Source organism: Chamaea fasciata, unplaced genomic scaffold, assembly GCF_029207755.1.
Source record: "Chamaea fasciata isolate MVZ Bird 193981 ecotype frontalis unplaced genomic scaffold, bChaFas1.0.hap1 SCAF_3, whole genome shotgun sequence".
NCBI classification, from domain to species: domain Eukaryota; kingdom Metazoa; phylum Chordata; class Aves; order Passeriformes; family Sylviidae; genus Chamaea; species Chamaea fasciata.
In genome coordinates this window covers 108,530,227-108,554,951 of record NW_027094088.1, presented here as the reverse complement: position 1 = coordinate 108,554,951, position 24,725 = coordinate 108,530,227, and the positions used below count along the sequence as shown (strand labels likewise).

The 24,725-nt window shown below is 41.5% G+C and overlaps 1 protein-coding gene across 8 annotated transcripts in view; it reads right to left on the bottom strand.

Annotated features, from left to right (window-relative positions):
• Positions 1-604: 604 nt before the first annotated feature.
• CYP39A1 (cytochrome P450 family 39 subfamily A member 1) overlaps positions 605-24,725 on the bottom strand; it is a 28,553-nt gene continuing 4,432 nt past the window's right edge. For 4 of the 8 annotated variants that reach the window (XM_066180041.1, XM_066180043.1, XM_066180042.1 and 1 more), the window contains 11 exons: positions 18,156-18,291; positions 17,196-17,370; positions 15,460-15,609; positions 14,509-14,602; positions 12,955-13,053; positions 11,012-11,102; positions 9,853-9,986; positions 8,938-9,033; positions 7,011-7,099; positions 4,090-4,177; positions 605-3,354 (listed from right to left, as the gene is read on the bottom strand). In XM_066180041.1, coding sequence (XP_066036138.1) covers positions 3,283-3,354; positions 4,090-4,177; positions 7,011-7,099; positions 8,938-9,033; positions 9,853-9,986; positions 11,012-11,102; positions 12,955-13,053; positions 14,509-14,602; positions 15,460-15,609; positions 17,196-17,320 — 1,038 coding nt within the window. In that variant the 5' untranslated portion in view covers positions 17,321-17,370; positions 18,156-18,291 and the 3' untranslated portion in view covers positions 605-3,282. Of the gene's footprint in view, positions 3,355-4,089; positions 4,178-7,010; positions 7,100-8,937; positions 9,034-9,852; positions 9,987-11,011; positions 11,103-12,954; positions 13,054-14,508; positions 14,603-15,459; positions 15,610-17,195; positions 17,371-18,155; positions 18,292-19,058; positions 19,333-23,876; positions 24,495-24,591 lie in introns of those variants that run through there. The other 4 variants (XM_066180037.1, XM_066180044.1, XM_066180036.1 and 1 more) reach the window with 4 other exon arrangements.

The following is a 24,725-nucleotide window of genomic DNA, read 5'->3' as shown; positions in this document are numbered from 1 at the left end:
AATGAGCAAAGCCACCTCAGTATTTCCACTAACCTTTGTATGTCCTTAAAATTGCAACGCAGATGCCAAGACTAACTGTAAACAACAGGTTAGGGACTGAGGCTTTTGGACCCTGGTTCGGCAAAGCACTTAAGCCTGTGCTTAAATCAAAATCCATTGTTATTCCCCAGATCCATTTTAAGTGTTTGTTTAAGGCAAAACACATGCTTAAGTCGAGTTTTGCTTGGCACAGTGCTTAAGCCCAGCACAGAGCAAGGGCCTTAAAATTAATTTCTTTTTGAGGGAAAGTCATTATTTTTAGCCCACCTCTCAATGGCCACAGCACTATCTTTTAGTCCCCAGACAGCTGTTTTGAGGAGGTGTACATGCTAAGCCTAAACTTCTGGGTTCTGTGACAGTCAGTGGCACAGAAAAGAGAAAGACCACTTGAAATACTTGACTTGAGAGAGGCTTTTGGGGAGGCTCATTAGAGGGAAGACATGAAGGAAGTTGTGATTATTCTGGGAGGTGGCTGCTGATACTGTGGGTGATCTTTTCACTGTGCTGACTGGAGAAGATTCACTTACAGGAGGTCAACAATTTTAACTCAAAATGTTTTCACGAGTTTTATATTTCCACAGGAAATTCATGATTTCAGGGAAAATGTTTATACTGTCTTCAAAAGTATCAAAAAATATTTGGCTGGGATGTGTTAGTTCCCTTATTTTTTTTCCCCTGAAACATTTCTTTGATATACAGTTATTAAAGAAAAATTCATGTAACAGAGTTTTATTTCTCATTCCTCGTAACACTAGATCTCCTGTCTTATTAAGGCAACTCTTACCATTGTTTCACTGGGTTCAACACTATAATTTATCAGCCAGATCTGGCCTTTGCCACATCTGGAGGAGGAACAATTACATTTTCTAAGATGTTTTTTGAGGAATGCTCCACTACTTTCCCGTCAACATCCAGACTTCATACAGAAGGTAGAAATAAAAAAGGTAGTTTGAAATACATTTAGTTCTCTGTGGGCTTAAAAATCTTCAGCTTCTTACAGTCTTGTAGTAATGGCATGGATAAAACTTTATTCTGACTTCTGCAACTGATATGCAGGACAGCTTTCTAACAGCAGGGAGAGTCAGGTAAGAGGACAGATTCCCCATGGAAATTTGGCACTGCTGTATTTAAAAGCAGATTGGACAAGCACTTGAAGAGGAATAATTTAGATACTCTTAATCCACTTCTGCACAGGATATCGCGATGACCTTTTAATGCCCATTTAACCCTGTCCCATGGGAAAGTCCTCCCCTCCCCCAGAAACTTCTGGATTATTTCCAGGCAGAAGACCCCTTTTAGCTCTATCACTTGACTACCACATTGCTTTACTAATCCACCTCCCTTGTTTTTTTCCACCTTGGAAAGTACAGCGAGTGCCTGGAGCTGTCATCCACCACGACAGTGATGGGATCCCATAGTCGGGCCCACTTTTCTTCATCTCTGCCATGAACAGGTATTTCTTTCCTGGCAAACGCCTGCACTTCTAATAAGAATATGTCCACCTTTCAGGACTCATATTTTCATGGCTGATTCTCAACTGATCAGGAGTTGCTAAATCCAGTAGCCCCACAGAGCTGCTGCAGCTCCACACCCCTGCATCCAGCAGACACATCCACAGATGTGTGAAATGTGTGTATGCTCTGATGGTTCCAGTGCCCAGCTCAGACAGAAACACTCAGCACTCAGACAAACACCAGTGGCCTCATCCTGCCCCTGCTCTGGCAGATGGGGGTGAAGGTTTGTGAATGCAAAATCTTTGTAAAAATCATCATGGAATCATAGAATGTTTTGGGTTGGAAGGGACCTTAAATACCACCCAGTTCCAATGCCCTGCCGTGGACAGGGACACCTTCCACTAGACCAGGTTGCTCAAAGGCCCATCCAGCCTGGACTTAAAATATTATGGTCATTTCCAAATTTTAAAATTAAAACATACACTTCCAGGTAATACCACAGATGAAATCCAAGGGAATGGCTTTCAGTTATGGAGACACTGGAACAGCAATTAAGAGTGCAACTCTTGCACAGTTAACCATTATGGGCTAAATTAAAAGTTGGATGAATCATTTTCCAGACATATAAATCACTGAAGTTGTTCTATCCATCACAAAGGTAAGCCAACCATGTAATGAATTATACAATGTGTTATTTTCCTATGCATGTTATTCCCATAGTTTGTACTGTTGTTGAAAGTGTATTTGTGTGAGGGTTTTGGGGTTTTTTTGCAAATACTTTTAAAATTATGAATAATCTTTTACTTATAAGACTAAAAATACATGCCAGCTATTATTGTATATGAAATCTGACAGCAGTTAAAGTGTTGGTATCTGAACTTATTTGACAGCTTCTTCAAACAACTTTTACTAAGTGTTCTTTGCAGGATTAAATATTCTTATATTTGTGCAATTTGTTCTATAATTCATGTGGTAGGGAAAGCAAAATGTTCTAGATATTAGACAAGTCTCATGAGCAGGAACAGCTTTCCTTGCTGTCTCTTTTTATTGGAAGCCAAACATCAGGGTCAAACTTTTATTGCAAATTCAGGCAAGGACCGATTCTGAATCCTGTGGAGCAAAATAAAGCTCAGCAGAAATTTTAGGTGCTCCATAGGAACAAGATCTCAAATGCTTCCCATTTTTCCATTACAAATTCATTTTATTTGCAAAAAGTTGGCACTGGTTGTAGGCAGAGCAGGCCTGACCTTCACCTGACCACACAGGCAGTGACACACTAGTCACCACACTTTATCAGGATGTGGAGCTGATCCAGAGGTCTCTGCTCAGACTGTCCTGGATTTTTGTGCACATCAGCATCAGGGAGCTGTTTGTTGTTACCAATGTGTTTTCTTAGCATGAGGCACCACATTGGCCTTGGTTTGAAGCATCCTGCAGGAAGCAGTGACCTGGCCCAAGGGAGCTGCTTCTCCACTGGCTCTGGCACAGCCTCCACACAGGATTTCCAGACTCTGCAGCTTTTGGTTCTGAATGTTTGGTTGGCGAGTTTATTCTATCAGGTTTGCAAACTCTGTGAAAAACTGACCCACAAATTAGGAAGCAGGGGAGCTTGGATTGAAGCACTGAGAGGTGGGAAGGCAGGGGGCCACAGCACAGTGGACAGCATTGAAAGCAGAAATCAAGAACTCTACAGGCAGAGAACCTATCTGAAGATGTGGGATTGGGAAACAGCTCAGTGGTTCATCCATCCAGCATGGGCTGGCAAAGAAAGGTCAGTGCTGCACAACTTTCATTCCCGGCATTTATACTGGACCCGTAATTGTGCCATGGGTTGCTGTGTCCCCACCAAATGTAAAGGGCTCTGAAAAAAGAAGAAAATCAGAAAAAACCAATTCAGTGAGTTCAGTTAATGGAATTACCATTGTGCTTTAACATTAAGATATAAAAAATATTGCATCTCCAGTCTTAGAGAACCAAGACCAAATACCAAGAATTATTTATTGGCTTTGCCAAAGCCACTGAGTAGGGCCTTCATGGTTAATTATTATTCCAGTCACTCTGTCAGGGTGACTGACACATGAGCTCTTAAGAAACACTCGCAGTTTTGAATACTTTCAAAATACTCAAATAACCAAGTGGAGACACTGCCATTCTCCCGTAAGTGTAAAACCTTTCTGCGTCACAGTTGCTCATTCAGCCTTACCCTAATCATTTACCTTCCACCCCTGAATATGGAGTGGAAGAGTACTAGGAGTGTTACATGTGATTCCATATCTTTAAAGTATTAGTGATCCCTTTCCACATTTACTGTTTTTGTGAGCAACAAGTATCAAACCTCTGGTAATGTTTAGGCAACGATGAGACAAAACATTCTTGTAAGCACTTTGTTGTATAGGCAATGGACCCCCACTAACTGGAATTGCTGGAATTACTCTGGATTTTCTGAGTTAAAACAAAGATCTAGTTGTTTGTTATATGTTTTATAATACTCCTTTCAAAATTTATGTAACCACAGTTGAGCATGGTTGTTCAGCTGAGCCTGATAAATGAAGGGGATAAAGATGGGAAATGCTACACAAGTCCATGGATCTCTTACCTCTTTTGGCACTGCATCCAACAGCACAAATTCATACTTGTACAGGACCAGCACAACGAGCAGCTGGATTTCCATGATCGCAAACCACCTGCAAGAAAAGGGAAGAAAATACCGGCCCTCCAGACTGACCATCACGTGTGTGTTATCATCAGGTAAGAAACAGGGTGTCTGACACATTTTACACTCTGTGCTTTAGTTCTACCTGGAAGTCTATCTTCTATAGGAAAACTGCTGTAGTTTGTTTGGGTTTGTTACTCAGCAAAGAACATGAATGTGGCCGCTGGTCCTTCTTTCTGGTGAAACACTGGACTGACAGTATCCCTCTGACACCTATTTTAAACCAGCTCCTTATCACTATGGATTTTTCCACTGTATAAACATTTATGTTCTCCTAACACTCGCTGACTTGAAATAACTTCCTAGGAGTGAGAAGGCAGTTAAACAGAAAAGGCCATATGACTAATCGTGCTATATAAAGTTATATAATGCAGCTGGGAGCCTGGTGACATCAGAGAGCAGTGACAGTGGGAGTTACTATTTAATGCGTCAGCATTAGGATGCAGTAGGAGACCCAAGGGCATGATTTCTTCTTTCTGTAACACTCTCCCAAAGGTTTCTTAGGCCAGAGAAGATTTTGGATAACTGCAGGTGAAATCCTCCAGGCTATTGGTTTTTAATGCTGATGTGTACAAGAGCTTTCTGCATTCACCAGTGTGCACCTAATGCGAGGTCATGGGATTACTCACTTGCAGAGTTTAGACATAAGTCTTAAATACCCAGTTAAAATAGTAATGCCACCTTGCTCCTCTACAGAGAAATGCTGGGAAACCTGGATAAAACAGCTATGGGGGAATTCACAGGGCAAGAGGATACATGACTGCACATGGAACTGGTCTGGCAGGTGTGAAGGGAAGCTAAAAAGCCTCACAGACCCAAGGTAACTCCTGCAGAGCCACCAGGCTCTGCACATGGACCCTGGGCTCTGGAGTGGGAAGATCCTTGTTTGTTTCAGCACAGCTTCAGACCCAAATTATCCCTGTGATTTCACAGTGGAACTGCCTTGAGCTTTTGGTGGCCTTGTCTCGGGGGAATGCAGTGCAGAGATATTTTTATGGCTATTAGCCCAGCTCAGCTGGGATGTAGCCCAAGCTCCAAGCCTGCAGCACCATGCAAGGGTGAGTCCTTCCAGTCCCAGCTCTGTTTGCACAGCATGGCCCTGGACCCCAGTGCTTGAGGGGACAACACACCCATGCAAGACAAGCACAGTCACACAGGCAATAACCACCTGATTCGACCAAAGTAGTCAAACTGACAACAACTTTTTCTTTAAAGTAAAAATATGGCACAGAAATGGCTTTTTGGGACCTCTTCCCACATTAGCTTGGTAGAATATTGGACAGGTAGAATATTGGACAGGTATTTACCAGCTTTCAGTTTGATTAAATTAGCTTTTAATTTTATGCTGAACTTTTGCAATGGAGAAGTTAAATGTTTCATACATTTAATTTATAAACCTCAGTACTGAAATAAATAAAAATGCATCTTAAACGTGAAATATTGTTTCATTCAGTTGTATGAAAGAAATCTGCAACTTGGAATCCTTGATACAACCCTTGATTTAATTTTCTTTTTTTTCAAGACCATCACATCATTCTATTACAATTATTGCTGAAAAACCTGAAGGTGTGTGTTACCATGTGGACTGCCAGAGGGTCTGAAAGAGCTTTTTTTGTCTCTCAGCAAGAAAAAGACTCTCCATCTGTTGTCTGTGTAGAGATGTTATACTTTTCTTTCTAAACAAAAACTTACTTGAAAGATGTTAATCAGAGTCCAGAGAACAGCCTGAACAAAGATATAGGTCAGGATATATAAACAAGCAGCTTTCAGACACATTGTTTTGCAGCTTTCCCTGTACCTGCAGATACCTCTTGTGAATTTTGCTGTTGCCCTTGCTGGGAATGAGGCTGTGCTCAGATTTAGCTCAGGATGTGGTACAAGCCACCAAGGTACAGCAGTGAGTGAACACTTCCCTCTGGCAAGCCTAAATGGTGAAAGCAGTTTTATTCATTTTGCTCATGTCTTTAATGCCTCCACAAAGTTTATCTGGCACTCACGTCTAGCCTGCCATAGGGTGCAGATTCCAGAATGCAGATCCTCTGCAACACCCTCCTGCAGATTGCTTGCTCCAAATGGGACTTGAGGTAAAATGACTGGTCTTAAGGATTCTTGGTCACTTTTGTCTCAGAGGAGCCCAGGTTTCGAAGGCAGAGGGTTGAGCACAGAGATGTTTGAACACAGGAATGAGGAGCAGCTGGCTCCCTGGGACTTGTTCCAGGAAGAGGGACAACAGAGAAAACAGGAGAAGGAATGCAGGAAGTACCAAGGCTGGCATTGCTGGAGAAGTGAAATGAGACAGGATCTGCAATTTAAGTCATTATACAATTCTGTGCCCTAATGCAAAGACCAGACAAACAGAGAGGAGCCAGTTAAGACACCTGAAGATCAGCAGAGATGTCACTGGCACCACAGAGGATCAAAAGAGAGTCTGTAGGTTCTGTAGGTTTGTTTAGAACTGGTTTAAGGCAACCTAAATAACTGTGTCTGTAAAATGGTGTGTTTGGAAGTCAAGCAACTCTGCCTTGATAAAAAGAAACCTCAACAGGGGCAGAGCCAGGCTGAATTTCCTTCATATTCCTTGATACATTGGTCTCAGATTCTGCCTGTTCATTGTGACTTCACCTGTCTTTTCCAGGAATGAAACCACTTTCAGGTCAGTTTAAACAAGGTGCAGATGATGCCGAACATTAGGAGACTGACAAAGAGCAAAGCAAACACTATCTCCAAGAGTAAGAGAAGCCCAGCTCAACAGAGTTGTTCTCTGCAGGGTTTGGGAATAAATAAACCCCAGCTGTTTCACTGACCTTCCTGGACACTGATGCTTCCCTCCTCCGAATGCCACAAAGCTGTCCAAGAAAGCATTCTTCTCTAAATTTGCCTCTTTCCAACGATCCTGTGGGAAGAAACTTTTTTTTTCCAAATCAGCCTTATATAAATAAAGCTTAACTTTATTTCTCCAGGCTAAAAATGACCTTGGACAGCTAATCTCCAATACAAAGTTGCACTAATACCTTTTTTTTTTTTTTTTTTTTTTTTTTTTGGCATTCAACCTGTTAGTATTAGAGTCTGGATCCAAAAGTCAACACCAAATCAGGGAAAGAAATGAGGGTCCCGTTTGAAGCACATTTAGGTGCCTTAAAATGCTGGAGTAGTTTTCAAAATTACCCCTAAAGCAATTTTCCTATACCTCCCTATTTCCTAAATCCTGCATCTTGAGCTATTAAAATGCAACCTTCTCTTTTTAAATATATCTACAAATGCAAATGTTCAACCAGTAATGAGGGAAGCCTCAGCCCAAAATTGTGTCAGGACACACAAACAGCTCACACACATCTTGAACAAAAAAACATTTCTAAGACACTGCACAGACAAATGCAAGGTCTATGAGCTTTAACTGATGTAAGCCAGTGTGTGAGATGAATGATTCTCCACAAAAAACATCATGTCTGTACCCAAAGGGATCCTTGCTCCATCCTAAATTGCTTTGAGAAAAAGGGACAACATAAGAAACAAGTCAATATGGGCTGAAGTTTTGGTGAGTGACACTGAGAGAAGCAAATCTCATGACTGCTGGGTGACAAACTGTACCAGCCTCCACAAACTCAGTGCTACTCTGCCAAGTAACACCCTGTCAAGCTTCTGGTGGTGAACTCCTCGGATGAAGCTGTCTCAGAGAAGACATAATCTTGCATTTATCTATTTTAGGGGTTTTCTTCAGCTAGGGTTGTTTAGAGCTTTCTGAGGAAGAAACCCATCAGCACCAAAGTCCAATTAAGAAAGAAAAGAAAATGTCAGTGGTGATGAAATAAGGTCATACATTTGGAATGACAATGTCCAAGGAGTACTCATCTATTCCTCTTGGAAAAAAGGGAGAGTTTCTAAAAAAATGAACTGCTGCATCAGTTTCAGCTTCAGATTTCAAAGAAGCAGGAATTGTTAAAAGGGATTTCAAATCGGGAAGAGTTTGTTAGAAGGGAAGTTTTGTTTAAATTACTCCTTGATGTATTTCTATTAAAAAGACAAACTGTTCTATATTGGATGGTGCTAAAAAGAGCAGTTACAAGCCTGCCCACACAGCCACCTGCAGTGGAATAATAATCAAGAAACTAGATTAACTACTGAATTAGCAGAGATAATACCTACAAGGAATCATCCATCAGGGACAGGAGAATACTTGGAATCGCAGAATTGGTTAGGCCGGAAAAGACCTCTAAGATCATCATGTCCAACATTAACCCAGCACTGCCAATCCACCACTAAACCATGTCCCCAGGCACCACACCTACACAGCTTCTAAATCCCTCCAGGGATGGTGATCCCATCTTTTTCCTGGGCAGCCTGTTCCAATGCCTGACAGCTCTTTCAGTGAAGAAATTTTTCCTAATATCCAATCTAAACCTCCCCTGACACAATCTGAGGCTGGTTCCTCTCATCCTATCAGTTGTTCCTTGAGAGAAAAGACTGACTCACACCTGGCTGCAGTCTCCTTTCAGGGAGTTACAGAGAGTGATAAGGTCAGGATCAAAGTGATATTAAAGTAGTACCATATTACCTGGAACATGTCACTGAATTTAAAAGTCTTTTTTATTCCTACAGGCTCCTCCTACATGTGCACATCTTCTCTGTATTCCAGGCCAATCTCAGCCAGATTTAAGCACATTTGTCCATATGCTTTTATTGGAAAATAAGAGAAAAGACAGTAAAATATCCACACTAAGAGTCACAACTTACAGGTTTGAACGTTTCTGGGTCAGGAAAATATTTTGGATTCCGGTGCAACCAATATGGTGACAACATCAGCATGTCACCTGCAGGGATGGTGAAATTCTGAAAAGGAGAAAAATCTCTTAAGAAAAATGCTAAAAATCTCACAAAATAGTCCTTCCTCGGTACTTCGCTTCCACCAGTGGAAGATCCTAAGGAAAGACAAGTGAAGGTAATAAACCCATGGTGGCTATATTACATGTCTGAAGTTTTTTCTTGCTGTTGCTATCTTTTTCCATAAAACTTTAACAGTGGGGAAGGTGGAAAGATTATTTGTGTTCTTATACGGGTTTTTTTAGGTATCAAAAGATTAGAAGCATTATTTCTGTCTTTCCTGCTTCTTGATTTACCATGTGAGCTGTTTTCTTTTTTCTAAATATTTTGTTAAGCACTTCCTACAATGGAAAGAAATTCTACGAAAGCCTTCTATGACAGTAGGCATTAGTAATTTGATCAGTAATCTTAAATAGTCATGATTCCTTAAGAGTGTGGGTATTTTCCCAAACATTTCTTTGTAGGTTCCTGAATCCTGACACCTCTCTTCTGAATGGTAGTGAAGAGGACAGAAAGGAATTTTATCAGTAACTAAAATAGCGTTCCTTCTGTACTTGTTGTGTTCAATTCCTCTTTTATATGCCATCAGTATCTGTAGTTCAATTCAATCCAATCTTAATTCAAAATTGAAGGCAAGACTGTAAGCTGGAGAATCCAAACCACTCGTAAATTAATGATGATAAATAAATCTATTAAAAAGAATATATATGTGAGGCTGCGGGGTATCTCTACCACTGTAATTTTACCCAGATCTATTTGGGAGGACCCTTTCCAGATAAATCACACTGCATCCTTTGGGGAAAAAAAACCCCTACAACCAAACCTCACCTTAATTCTAATTGGGTTTATGACTTTCTTGGTGATTGCACCTGGAGACCTCAACCGTATGGCTTCCAAAGTGCACCATTTAATGAAAGGGATCTTCTTCAGGTCCTCCTCAGAGACTTCCAGTTTATCTTTACCTGTTATGGCATGAGAAAGAAGACTCCATGTAAAAATTATATTTCATGCTTGTTTTGATACAGGCTGGCACAGTCTTGCTTTAGGACTGTGGGTGAAATACTTCAAGACTTCAAGGCATTGTTTACACCCAAAAATTGTCTTTATATTTCAAAGTAAATAAATAGACTCAAATCAGTAACATTTAAGAAAAGCCACTGAACATAATTCAATAACTCTAAGGTAGGTGTGGATATGGCGCTAGACAGAAGGGGCCAAACAAAGTCATGTTGGAAGTTAAGTCTTCAGAGTTTTTCTGTCCTTTCATGGGACACTGCATGGAAATCTCAGGGGACTTGCAGGCACCAAGGCAAGAAGCCATGGCTGAGGTCTTGGGCTCTGTTAACATTAGTAAATGAAACAAGGCCAGGAAAAAGGCTTCATGAATTTTCTTTATTGGTTAATTACTGACAAATTTCTTGATACAGTTTTGACTCATGTCAACAAAGAGTCATCTGTGAAGGTTTAACTCTGGTCCAAGGAACTGCATACAGGAACGACTGCTCCCAATAGGTGACTGCTTTTTGAGGGAAAGAGGTTACTCATGTGGGGTGAACCATGCTGGAAAAAGTTGCCTCTGATGACAGAAAAGGAACAGTTCCTGGCCTGTTTTTTTCATGAATAGCTGTAACTCTGGTGAACAGCACACCATGAAAAGCACCTGAACTGAAAGACCTCATCTGACCCTATTGTAGGTGCCTGGAAAAAGCACAAGACTGGGAAATACAAATCTAAATTTAAATGACAGGAATTAAGAAATATACTGTTCCTTTTCCTAGCTTCTTTCTGCAAGCATCAGAGGTGTTTTTGCTTAAAAATACGTCTTGGGCATATACTGAGTAAAGACCTGAGAGCTGGACTCTATGCAATCAGCAGCACCCTTAGCAGGAACTCATTGTTCCCAGCCACTGACCAAGTGTGCCCTGTGCTGGGCCAACACAGGATAAATCACTTCCAGTTTCCAGAAGGACAAAATCAGATTTATTACCTGCTTTGCCAAAAACAGAAGCCAGGTCTTCCATGACTTTCTTGTAAATGGCAGGATTAGAGAGTATGAAAGCAAGGGTCCAAAATGCAATCTAAACAGAGATGGAAATCCTTGAATTTAGAGCCACGGAACAGAATGACAGTATCTTTTTAGCAAATCACAGAGGCAGGTGAAAACATTTGCATTTTTTTTTTTTTTACACAGGAGCTGTGCTTCCTGGGTAAATCTATATCTGAGGGCTCAGCTCCTGGGAGATTATGTCTAGTCATCTGCTGCGTACTTATCTTTAGTGAACATTATATAGCTGTGGCCTTGAGCTTTGAAACACAGAATCCTTTATTTTCTAATAACTAGGTGTTAAATGAACTACTAAATCATTGTGCATGATTAGTTTTAGCTGCAGAAATGAAAAAAAAAATCACACTAGCATTTGCAGAAATGAGGTTAAATAATTTGCAGGGCATTGTCATAGTGAGTCACACTAAAATGGGCAGGAAAAGTTTTAATAAACAGCAAACCAAGGAGTAGTATATCCCCTTTAGAAATAATTTGCTAACTGATTATGCAATGAAGTTGAAAATCAAGAAATTTAGGAAAGGAGCAAATCCTCTTAAGTAGGATGAAACCAGAAGGACTGGCAGCAATGCCAGGAGTCTCTCTCCTCTTGCTGAGCTAGCGGGAGGTGCAGTCTGCACACAGATCTGGTCGTGGGCCATCTGTGCTGGTGAGGGATGAAACTCTGACTGTTATTTCCCAAACAGACTGATATGGATGCAGACGTTGGTCTGCAAAGCAAATCTTGTAGCTTAGCTTTCCTGTACAGCACTTGGACACTGTGGCTTCACTCCATGGGCTAAGAAGGGATAACTGAATTGTTTCAGATAAAAGGGTTTAAAGTGCTTGTAAAAAATGCCCTTGGAAGGTGAAAGGCCTCTTCTTTCGTCATTCCCTTCCCCAGAACAGTGGTTGTAACTATTCTGAGAAACAGAAAAATATCTGTATGTCTATTTACAGCTGAATATTACAGAAGTAAGTGTTGTGGAAGGAATGTCAGTTATCCTGATAACAGACAGCAGGCTATGCCTCCCACTTATGCCAACACGTGAATCCACAGAAACCTCACTGAAACGGATGAATTTCCCTTAGGCTAAACTGCAGTAATACCCAATCTCCAAAAAACATAGATATATCTGTTAGGGGAATATATAAAAATAACTCACTATCATGTTTTTCTAAATCACATCTGTAATGGACATAACTGTGCTGGAAAGAGCTTAGTAGTCATGGTAAATAAAGGATGTTTTTGCTGCTATGGATTTTTCATCTGAGAAATTCCTATAAATGTCTTTGGTCAGCCTAAGCTGTGTTAGATAAATTGGGATTGTTAGCATACTTATATCAGTATCATTAATCCAGCAAATTCTTTTCTAACACAGACAAAACTTAACAGCTCTAGAATCAAACTATTGCTTTTCTTTCACTGGCATTTGTACAGCAGATCCCCTAAAAATGAAAGAGAAAAAATCACTTGAGGGTTTACACACAGATGAAGTTACTCTATATTATGCTTTTGATATTCTTTACAACTGGTAACACCAGAGTATCTGAAACAGTCTTTTCTATAACACAGCCACAGAGCTTCAAAAGACAGTTAAATGCTCTTCACAGCTTAAGAGTGTGATTTTAATAGCTCTGAGGCTTATGTTCCTGAAATGTTATGACAGGGGACAACATAATTTAGGAAAAATACAAGAAGAGCTTTTCTTGTCATTGCTTCTGTGACATTGCAGCCTGGGTATATTTGCAGTGATGCATGTGGGCGTGATAATCCCTTCTTTGGAATCCATGGAGTGTGTGTGACCTCTGTTTCAAAGCCTTTCCTTCCCAAATCCAGGCTTTGGAACAGGAGAGAGAGAAGGTGTTTCTGTAGCTGATATACTTACAGGCACAGCATTTGCTTGGGCAGCCCAGAGCATCAGGAGACCATAATTGGGAGCTAAATGTTTTCCCTGCAAACTATCCAGGAGATGTTGTAGAAGTGTCTGTTAAAAACAAAAGAAAATAATCTGTATTTCCAAGAATACATTAAAATGTACTTTGGGGCAAAGCTTACCAGAACTCAAGGACTAGTTTCTCAAAGAGAAATAATGTTAGTTATGGCTTTTTTGGAAGGCACAATGTAGAAATGACAGTGAGACTCACATAGGCAAAAAGCCAGGAGAGCTCAGTGCACCACATGAATCCCTCCTGCATACTTTCACTGCTCTCCATTTCGTTAAAGTCTTAGAGGATTGGGTTCCTTCACTGCCCATGATCTTATATGTGGAAGAAAGGAAAAAAAAAATTCTAATCCCTGCTCTACACCTCTGCTTTAAAGAACCTGAAAATGGGAATGAGCCAGTTGAATGAATGGAAATGAAGAAAATGTTCTCTCTGTTCATGCCAAAAAGGTGTTTGTTATAAAGAGATGGCCTGACACATCAGCAAACTCCCTAGTTTCAGGCACTTTGTCGGTGACCTAAGCAGTGACTTCAATGGGCTGATATTATTTGAAACTATAGCAACTGTGTAATGTTCTAGGATCAGCTTTTGTTTATAGTATTTCCTTAAATGCAGGGCAACCATGCACTTGAGGCAAAGCTTCCTGCCTACTTTTCAGAGGGGAAAAGGCTGATCTTGAATAAAAAATGGCTGAATTTTTTTCAAATTCCCATCCAATCTAAGACACCAAGTCTGTGTTTACTACTTCCTGTACCTTCTTATCTCCCACCAGCTCCTCTCCAGCCTTCTCTTTCTTTCTGCTAATCTGGTTTATTTTATTAAAGAAACAGTGGTATGTAAAGCTTTTGAAGTCTAAATAAAACTTATTTTGTTTGATGATCTGTTCTACAACCATTTGATAGATCAAAATTCCCAGGCCAGTCTGCCGTCACGTTTGTCAGCCCTATCAGCAGAATTCCTGCCACAGGCAAGGAGAATAACCAGGGGAACAACTTATCTCAGCTTTGACACAATCAATATTTAGGGTACTTGGCTCCCAATCCAGTAATCTGCTATTTTCTACCAGTCTGGCTGTTGAAGGATCTGCTCACTCTACACCAGGGTTTATAAATAGCACATGTAAGGTTTTGAGGTTTCACAGCACAGTGCCCTCAGATAAACAAGTGAAGGGTCTTTCTCTCACCTCTTTCAACTGCTCACTGCAGCGTGGTACTGCAGGCTGGGGATGGGTCACAGCTCTGAACCCCTGCCTTAAAATTCCTCTGGGGAAGATGTTAATTCTCAGAATTGCTTGAAATAAACTAAATGGAGGAACAGGACTCAAAATTATGGGTCTGTCCTACTGCAGGTGACAGCAATACTGGAACATTTGGGTATAGCTATAAAAGCTGACATATTTGACTTATTTCTTCCAGTACTGAAGTAATTCCTGCTCTCCATCACTTCAGTCAGAATATACAAGAAAGTCATCTTATTTCCTACCCTCGGATGTTTACCTTGGAGGCAGTCTCTGAAGGGTTGGTCCTTTCAGCATCCAACACTACTTTCTCAAATAATTTTAGAAGCCATTTTTTGGATTTAGACCAGTTCCTGTAAAGAAAAGCAACAAACAAGAAGCACTTAACTGAGGCAGCACAAACCAACATTTCCTTTTCCATGAGAAGCACTCCTTGGGTTGTTTTCCAAAAGCCCCTGGGCAGCAATCAGCTGATGAACAGCCAAGTGTCAGTCTGACTGACAGAAGTGATGACTGGCATGAGGAACAGCATGGCTTCCACCTTGGCCAGACCTCCTCTTGCAGCCAGGATGTGGGACTGCAACTCTCCTACATTTTCATACCTTTTTATTACAGGCTGTCATTGTTGATTTGGACAGACTGCTTAGGAGAATCTTCAAGAATGATCCTCTGGAAGAAAATCAAGGCCATTTTTTTAGAGCATCCTCAATTCTTTCTGAAGGTATTTTGAGGTGCTAAAGGTGCAATGATGGCCCTGAGAACACTGACAGTGTCTGGAAGCACCTCCTCAGGGTTTGGGTATCTCTACCCAAGGCCAATTCGATGACAGAGCAGCCACATAACCTGGGATTGGTATTGGGAAAACAGCTGAGGTGTGGAAAAGAGCAGAGAGACACCTCATTGGAGGCCCCCTGAGCTTGAGACTCACATTTAGGCTCAGGCCTTTGCCCTTTACCTCATTTTTCTGGACCCTGACAGGTCCAAGCTGGGCTCTGTTCACCTAAGCCAGGCTGTCTCTGCTTTATACCAGGAAAATGCACAAGACAAAGTCAGAACTTTTTTGAAGTATTAAAAGCCTGTGTCACCTGAGGGCACACCATCAATAAAAACTGGGAATCATCTTCCAGGGTAAATGTCTCCCATGGCTGATCCTGCAGCAAGGTAAATGTCTGCAGTGGGTACACCACAATCACCATCTCTGCCCCTTTACCTCAGGAAGCACTCGGGCATCTGAGACGCGTATTCAAAGTCCTCATCGTACTTCTCGAAATGCTCTTCAAACTCCTTGATTTCACTTGGACTGGTTGGGCAGATGCCCTTCCCAAACAAGGTGTTCACCACTGCTGGATACATGACATGCCTGCAAGGACAAGATGCCCAAGACTTAGGGGTCACAGGGAAGTTGTTGTGGCAGTTTTAGATCAGGATGCAGCATGTTGGATTGCCAGCCCTGGAAGCTGTGGGACTCAAGGGTCACACCAGTATGGAAGGGCTGGCACAAGGCTCACACCTCACCCACATACTTATTTCAGATTTTAAACAGAGGCAGAGATACACAGACCTCAGGTTGATCTACACATGGCTGAACCTCACCAGTTAGGGTTTGGTCACTTGAGTAAGAGCAGACAGGTCACCAAGGTGCCCTTCTCTCCATTAACTACCCCTCTCATTTCAGGCTGACCTCCATGAACTTTCTGTGCATTGCACAAACCCCTCTGGACCAAACATCCTGAAACATCCTTCCTCTGGCTGCAACTTTCCTGGGCAGATAATGCTTTTTTGGTTTCTTTTTATCTCACTCTTTTGTGCTTGCGCCTCTGTTATCCTGCAAATTCTGAGCTCCTTTCTGAGACCTTTCTCCTGTACTCCAAGAAACTCTTGTGCAGCCTTTGCTGTGTCCCAGATGCTGCTAAATGACTGTTTCAGGGAATAGCACTCCATTTTCTGATTTTCTGATAATTAGGAAGAGGGGGCCATCTGGTGGCTCTATGGATTTCATTTTGAGGCAGCTAAATAACAATTATTCAGTATTCTGCATTCCAATACGTTTACTTTGCCTTGTTTAGCAAAGCAGAATCGATCACTCCCTACCAGATTTCAAAGCATCTCTCCCCCACATTTTTCCCCAGTTAATCCAAATTGCAGTAACTGCAGTGAGAGGTGCCAAGTGATTTAACTGCAGTAACAGCTGTATCTTACTGTATTATGCAGAAAAAGGCAGCAAAAGACAATCTGAATGTGAGGTGTTAGAAACAGGTCTAAACCAAAGGCAGTATCTGTCCCTATCCCTGGGAGTCTTCAAGGCCAGGTTGGAAGGGGCTCTGAGTAACCTGCTCTAGTGGAAGGTGTCCCTGTCCATGGCAGGGGATGGAATGAGACGATCTTCAAGGTTCCTTCCAACCCAAACTATTCTGTGATTCCATGAATATTCAACTTATAGTACAGATGGACAGACAAGATGTAGGTGTTGTCCCAGATAATCAGGAAAAAGAAGGAATTAAAAGCTTTGCTGCTGTCACATGAAACAAATTTTTTTTACATGAAGTTGTGGCAGCCAAGTCAGTTGCCGAGGGTCTTAGTTAAGCTTCAAGCTAAGCTTGGCTCAAACATGAAATGTTCTCAACCTGCAGAAGATTAAGCATTTTATCTGTTCGTAAGTTCTTTATAAATGCTTGAAGCTTTTTCCCCATCTTTTGGGAAACGGGGTTTGTTGGAACATGCTGTGTTTTCTTTTTTCTTCCAAACAGGCAATTCAGATGCTTCTCCTAAATGAGGAGAAACACCTTTACATGAAACCCTGTCCACTCTGTGAGCCACCTGAAACCATGAAGTTGTGATGAGCATCCTGACAAAACTTGTAAGATTGAGCTCCAGCTGCTTTAAAGAAACATTTCTCTCCCATGCAAGACACCCCAGAATTGCAGATGTGCTGCACAACTGCCTTACCTTACCAGGTCATTGAGGTCTCCTGTGCCCTCCGTGCCCAGGTGAGCCATGTGCTCATGGAGCTCCTTACACAAAGTGCCTGAGAACATGTGCAGATTAGAGGGACTCATTTTCCCCTTCATCATGCTGTAGAGGTTACCATGGTTCTGATAAAATGCTTCTGCAGGAACAGAGACTAAATACAAAATGAAACAGAAACATTTTAGAAAGTAGATTTTTCAGTGAAAGACAGAGTGTGCATTTTTACATATAACTTTTTACTCTAATTTAAATGACTTAACCCTCATTTTCCTAAAGTAAAATTCCCTGGCAGCTTCCTTGTAACCAAGTAAAGATTTTGGTAATGACTCTGCTTCTTCCAGTCTGTGTAACGTCCTCCTGCCTCATGAAGCTTCAGTGCCAGAACCAACAATCCAGAGATTTCCCCCCAGTGGGATATACAGAGATGTGCAGGCGCGCCACAAAACTGAATTAGTGAAAAATAATTTATCCCAATAAAAAACCAGTTTATGTCTCCATGCTATAGTGTACATCCTCATAAACACCTCATCCTTTTCTAATGACTGTTGTACTACTGTGTAGCAACTAATTATTGCTGCAAGCTGATTTTCCAGTGAAGTGATAGGATTACCTATGATTGCTCTTAACAAGGTACATGCAGGTGGGGTGCCCAGCCTCAGCAAAGGACCTGACTTCAAACTGGAGTGGCTGGATGGTAAAAATACTAACAGTCTCTGGATCAGAAACTTCTGATTCCTTGAGACTGAATCCAAATCCCTTGGCTGGTTTACAGTACTGGGTCATCACGGAGAAATTTGATTTCACCATTTCAAAGCATAGTCATGGATTAAAATGAGCATTTAAGGCATGATCAAAAACCCAACAGGCTCTTGGTTGGAATTTAAGGTTCCTGGGTAACTAGACTTGGTTTCCTTCAAAAAAGAGATAGGTCTCAGTTACCTGCATTCTTGACAGCTTGTTGTACTGCCTGTTCAAAATTTAAGTCTTCAGATTTAAAAAATGCTTCAGTTCCTTCTTCCTCAGTCACAAAAGTGAACCGTTTTCCCAGAGCGAATATTGTGAACACAGGTCCATGCTGGAACAAACAAAGATTTCCTGTCAGTACACTGTTAACACATTTTGCAGGAGCCCCAGAACAACTTCAGTGCTGCTGAAAGGTCAGGAGGAAGGACCTGGTCATTCCTGCTCTCTGCGCACTTTGGCTCAGAACTGCACAAAGATGAACATGAATCAGACCAAAATTTGCAGACTTACGACCAGAAAGGAATGTGGTATGTGCCTGCCTGACCTCCTGCAGAGTAGAAGAGATTCCTTCTCTTAAGTTAACACTTTATGTTTGAAATACATTGACATTCAAACAATGCAACCTACGTGGATTTAGAGAACCCAAGGGATGAATTATCTACTGCATCCCTTGGCTGCCACAGCAAAGTACCAACACTGTAAAAATCCATATTCCTACTACTTCAGTCTACACTGTTTTAGCAAAAACTCCACCCTCCTGCATATTTTTTAATATTTCAGGTTCACTTTTGTTTCTTTTCCTGTCCTTTCTCCTAATACCAGTGATTTCTTTCTTGTAGAGATTAAAATCAAAATAGCTAGCAAGCTTTGAGTAGAACAGATTGACTGACATTCAGGAAAGGTTTTTAATGCCATAAATCATTCTTTGACCTTCCCTTAATCTAATATCCTAGAGCCCTCTTGAAACTTTCAGCAACAGGCATTCAATTCTGAGTTCCTACATTGTTAAAATTATCCCTGATATTTGTAAATACTCTAAACTAGAAAATAAATGTGCAATACCTACTGTCATAAAAAGGCATAAAAAGATCATTCTACCTTGCTCACATTGTTTATGCCATTGACTTTAACCATTTATTTTCCTGTTCATGTCTGTAGTGTAAATCCTGCTTCATCAAAAGCTCTTTGAAGCCAAGGAAGATTCCTCCTGGCATCAGTTGAATTTTGATTGTGTCCTTCAACTGCAAATTATTAAAGAAAGAATGACAGTTCAAACTCTCTGGGTGATAATAAATAAAATATTTTTTTAAGAACAAATGTTCAAGGCCAGGATGGACGAGGCTTTGAGCCCCTGTCCACTGGAATTTGTCCCTGTCCATGGCAAGAGGTGGAACAAGATGAACTTTAAAGTCCCTTCCAACACAGACCAATCTGTGATTCTATGACTCTATAATAACTAAATAATAACTAAATTTCTAAGAGTGCTTTTTGATGTCCATGTCCTCATCATCAGTCCGGATAAAAATCACTGAATTTGTACCATGCTTGTTTTTAAATTAGATTTTTAAAATTTTAAACTAACATTAAAATGTACTTAAACTAATTCTAAAATAAAATTAAATTTGAACTAATAACAACCTGCAATAACACTTAATTATTCAATTAAGGTCACACTCAATTAAATATTGGAACGCTTTATTTTAGGTGATTACATGTGAGCAAGATGTCTGAGCTTCCATAATAGACAACAGAAATCAAGCCTTTGCAGTCAGGGGATCCTAAAAACCAAATTACCAGACCATCTCCACACAACTGTTTTGGGAGGGAGCTGAACTGCCCTTGGCCTCCACTGACATCACTGACTGCATTGTCCAGTGACCATCCTGGTAACCTGCAAACACCCACACAAACAATCTGTGTTTGAATCTCATCCAACTTCCTGCAATCTATTTAGAATCATTAAGATTAGACCAATATTTAACAAAACTGAATTAAGAAAGCTCCAGAGATGACAGTCTCCAGAATAAGTCAGCCTCACAGAGCAACACTGTGATGGCAGATATTCAAACACAGATCTTTCAGAAAGCAGAATTTTGTGTCCAATATGACATTTGATAAATGCAATGCAAAATTAAACTACTAAAAAAGGTTTGAGAATCAAACTAATACAGGCAATCTGCCTCCCCAGCAATAAAGACTTTTCCCAGAATGCCAGATGCAGGAAGTCTCCCAGTGTGCTGCTGAGCCTGATAAATACTCAAGGTGTAAAAAAAAGAGTGGGGAAGGAATCTGAGGTAGGGATTACATCAGTGTAAGACAAGTCCCTCCCTGGAGCCTTTCACTGAAGTGATGGACTGAGACCTTGTTTTGAAGGAAATATTGAGCAGAATAGACTTAAACAAGTTCTAGATGAACAGTGATAAATACTTCAATTCAGAACTCTTGAGGAATTAAAGTAAGAAGCTGCAGAACTCCCTACTGTGATCTATTAAATCATCCTCAGCAACAGGAGGATGGACAGGCAAATGTGGTGCCACAAGGACCTGGGAAGCCTCAAAGAGTCATTTTAGTACTCAAAAAATTACAGTAAGTGTTATTAAAGATTGGGATTAGTAGTGGACAAATAGGATGCACTGAAAAAGAGCCCAGTACAGCTTTTAGGGAGACATAAGGTTGGGTGGTGTTAGAAGTTTTTCTAATTCATTCCCTGGAAAAAGAACTAAAAGTTTACTTGTGATCTGGAGTCATCTGAGAGTCTAAACAATGAGATTATCAGAGAATGAGAAATATCACATTAAATATATGAATAATGACACTCTGAAATGACTCCAAAATCTATCATACAAGTGCTAATAAATGGCTTTAAACTGAAAGCAAATGGGTTTGCACTGGAAATTAGGGAGAAATTCTCTGCTGTGAGGGTGGTGAGGCCCTTGCACAGGTTGCCCAGAGAAGCTGTGGATGCCCCATCCTTGGAAGTGTCCAAGGCCAGGTTGGATGGGTTTCTGAGCAACCTGGGATATGGAAGGTGTCCCTGTCAGGGCAGAGGGGTTGAAATGAGATGATCTTTAAGGTTCCTTCCAATCTGGAGCTCTTATCTTACTAGGAAAGAAGAGGAAAAAGGACAGCAAACATCTAAACCCATCCTGTGGCTGCATCTTCTATTTAATTTGTGTTTCTGCCCATTCCATCTCAGCAGGATATTCTGAGCTAGTGAATGTCAAAGGGATGCACAACATGCATGAATATTTCAATAAAAGGAGATTAAGTGGACTTAGATCCCAGGAAAAGAGGAAAATATAATCATTATTCTCAGTTTCTCATAATGTAAAAGCTAATGGGCTTGAGATTAGAAGTTAGATGGTTTAAAACCAGACAGAATATTCATATGGGTCATGATTAAATTATGGATTCACTACTGTGCATTGCTGTAAAGCCAAAATTACACATGGGGTAACAAGAGATTAGGTCAAATCATCTGGCTGCAAATTCCAACCTAGCAAATCCCTAAACCAGGAGCTGGGAAGAAAAAGCAGGAGGCTGCATACTCTCAGCTGGGTGTGCCCCTTACACCCTGTTACTGAGCATTTCCTCATAGCTGCTGTCCCAGACAGACAACTGAATAACCAGACTGTTCATCTGTCAAAATGTGTAATTACATTGATGTTACACTGCAATAAAATCAGCTCCTGGAATGAGCTGTGGGGCAGTTCTGCACTTGTGTTATGGGAAGGTACCAACAGAGTGCAGGCTCTGCTGCCAGCACTGCACCCAGGTTACTGCTCTGAAACAGCTTTTAAGAAGACTTCAGAACACAGGGAGATACAGAAAGTAAAATAAAAATCCTCTTAGGATTTACTGCTTTCACTCATGAAAGCTAATTTTTTCTGAAGGCTGGGAAACATTTCAGTGCCACGGTGAGAGGCAGATTCAAGCCTAAGGAAAGTAACACTCCAGAGAAATAAAAACTTCAGAAGGATGTTCTCCAAAACCCCAAAGGAAATCAGGGAAATAGTCATATTCCTCAGGGGCACTGACAGGAGCCACCACTCTCAGCTGAGACAGCTGCATTGCAGCAAGAGCCCTGCTGGGAGCTGGGAGCACTGGATGAGTTAACTCTCCCTTGGGTGCACACACACACACACACACACACAGGGTCAATGCCATGTCCCCTCTCCAGCTCAGGGACTGCAGCATTTTGGTCTTCCACACCTGCGAACAGTCCCAGACCTTCAGTGACTCAGCCGTGGACACTGGCTATGGAAATGCTCCACCAGAAGCCTTCTTCAGCCTGCTCCCCGCCACGTCCCTTGCAGTGTAACCCAGTGAGCCGCCCCTCACCCAGCCACACACAGAAAGGCTGAGAGTCCTGGGACACGGCACCTTGTCCCAGATCAACACTCTCTCTGAGACGGATGTATGGATCCCACAGGCCCCTACAACAATACAGAACTATCTCCTGGGTTTAAGGGAACTCCTGTTTGCTTAATTAGCAAACTAATGGGAAGAATTTGAAATTCCTTATTAACTTTCACCACGTTTGCCAGGCGAAGCGGGGAGCCACATCCTTTGAACCCCTCATTAAGCAGCTCACCCTGTATTTTATGTTGCACGGTGGCTCTAGTTATTCCCCCTGCCCATTCCAGATTGCTGCAAAACTTCTTTCACCAGGCAGCTTTAGGAGGAAGAGGTGGTATCTTTTATTAGATGAGAGATTAAATATTTTATTAGGGCAAGGGAACTTTCTTTTCTTAGTCCTAGTGATGACACAAGGGGGAAAGGAGACAATTCTTCCAGCCCACGTGTTCTTCCGTGGGAGGAAAATAGAAGCAGCAAACTCCAAGCAAAGGGCAGGTTGGAAGCAGTGGAACTTTACTGTGTTACCCAGGACTTCTGAGAAAAAACAGTGAAGGACAGACACAAAAGGTATTACGGAAAAAAGGAATTAAGAAAGAAAGGAATTAAGAAAGAGATAGATAAGTGTCACATTGACAGTCTGAAGGATTAATCCAGGGAAGGAATTTTCTCCTTGCAAGAGTCTCCCCTGAAGATCATGACCTCGCAGAGATTTCACAGTGCCTGAAGCCTGTTTCTGCAACACCTTTTATGAGGGCAGCTTGCTCATACTAAGGACACTTAACCCTGTTCTGGCAGTATCAAGGAACCTGGAATTATTGCAGATGTATTTTGCAAGGCCTGTAGTGCCTGTTAATAACCCGTCTGGCGGCAGCACCTGTTTTGTTTGGCTGCACTCTGCAACAGTGTCTATTCTTTTAAAAGGGAGCAGGCAGGAAAAGACTTATCTTTCCTGGCCTCAGCACAGCGTGCCAGTGTGGGAGGTGGGAAGGTAGGGAGACTTTCAGTGCCTGAGGAGCGTTTAAAGAGAGGAAGGAGACAACAAACAAGTGGCCTTCCTCAGAGACAGGGAGACTGTCAGGTGACGGTGCTGCAGGCAGGCGGCCAACCTGGGAGGGATGGATGGAGACATCCCCCCTTGGCCCAGGGGGACCACAGGGAGAGGTCACAAGGAGCTTTTGGACTAAAAGTCAAAGGAAAGGTCCTACCAGCAAACATAGTAAACGGAGAGATGACAGAAAGCCTTCTCTTCCTTCTTTGCTTTGAGTTTTCACCCAGTGAAAATGTTTCTTGTTCTAGTTTCCATCTCAACAAAACTAGAGGCTTGTAAAACCCTTCAGGTGTTTCTGGTGTGTACAGATGTGTCAGCAGTTGCCACAGCATCAACCTGGAGCCTGAAGGGTCCCCAGGCAAATGAACACCAAAATTAATTAACCCAGAACCAATGAGTGTGCATTTGCACAGATGAAAGTTACAGGAAAGACACAGTAATATAAAATTAAAACTGGCATGTCAAGCACAGAGAAGCAAAGAAACTCCAGATCATACCTCTGAGCTTACCCCACAATGCATCCAATGTGCTTTAATACAAGATTGACACCTCTTGCTGTTCTCAAAGATCAAATTTAATCCTCTGCTTTAACACCATGAGTTTATAACAACACAAAAAGAAATACAAATATGAAATCCAGTAGTTCAAAATGAGAAAGCAAATGTTAAACATCCAATATCTATTGATGTTTTTGTTTTGTTTTGTTTTTCAAAATTCAGGACGTTACAGTGGTTTCACTTTTAGCTAGTTTTTGCAAGTAATGGGCTGTGTTATCCTTCAACACGGAACACTCAAGGCTGACAACACTGTAGTAGCAGATGGTATAATCCCTGAATAAAAGTGGGAAACTGAGGTTTATGTCAGTTTTATTAAATATCTAGAAATTAAGAATTCGATCTCTTTCTATGCAACAGACACAGAAAAAAAACATAAAGTCCAGGGGGTAAATCCTGACCCCTATGTTTGGTTAAGATTTTTTTAGGATGGAAAACTTAGTCTGCCAAGCACATCTGTGTTGGTTGAATGTTGAGGGACACCAGCTGGTGCTCAAAAATCTCACCTAACTTTAGGCATGCAAATAAATAGTTTCCTGGTCCCAGCCCTTGGCACAGAGCTTTCCACATTATCTGAAACCAAGATTAACACACAGCCAGACTGCAAAAGCAAAACGGCAGAGGATGATCGCAGCACAGAGATCGTGCCTGGAACAGATCCACGACTCACCAATGCTTACGGTACTACGCCGATTCTTCACCATTTAAATGCTCCTGACGTCGTAAAACGTGACAGGAAAGGGCAAAACAAGGCTGTCTCTCCCCTTGCAGGCACGCACCCACGAGCAGGCAGGCCAGCACACG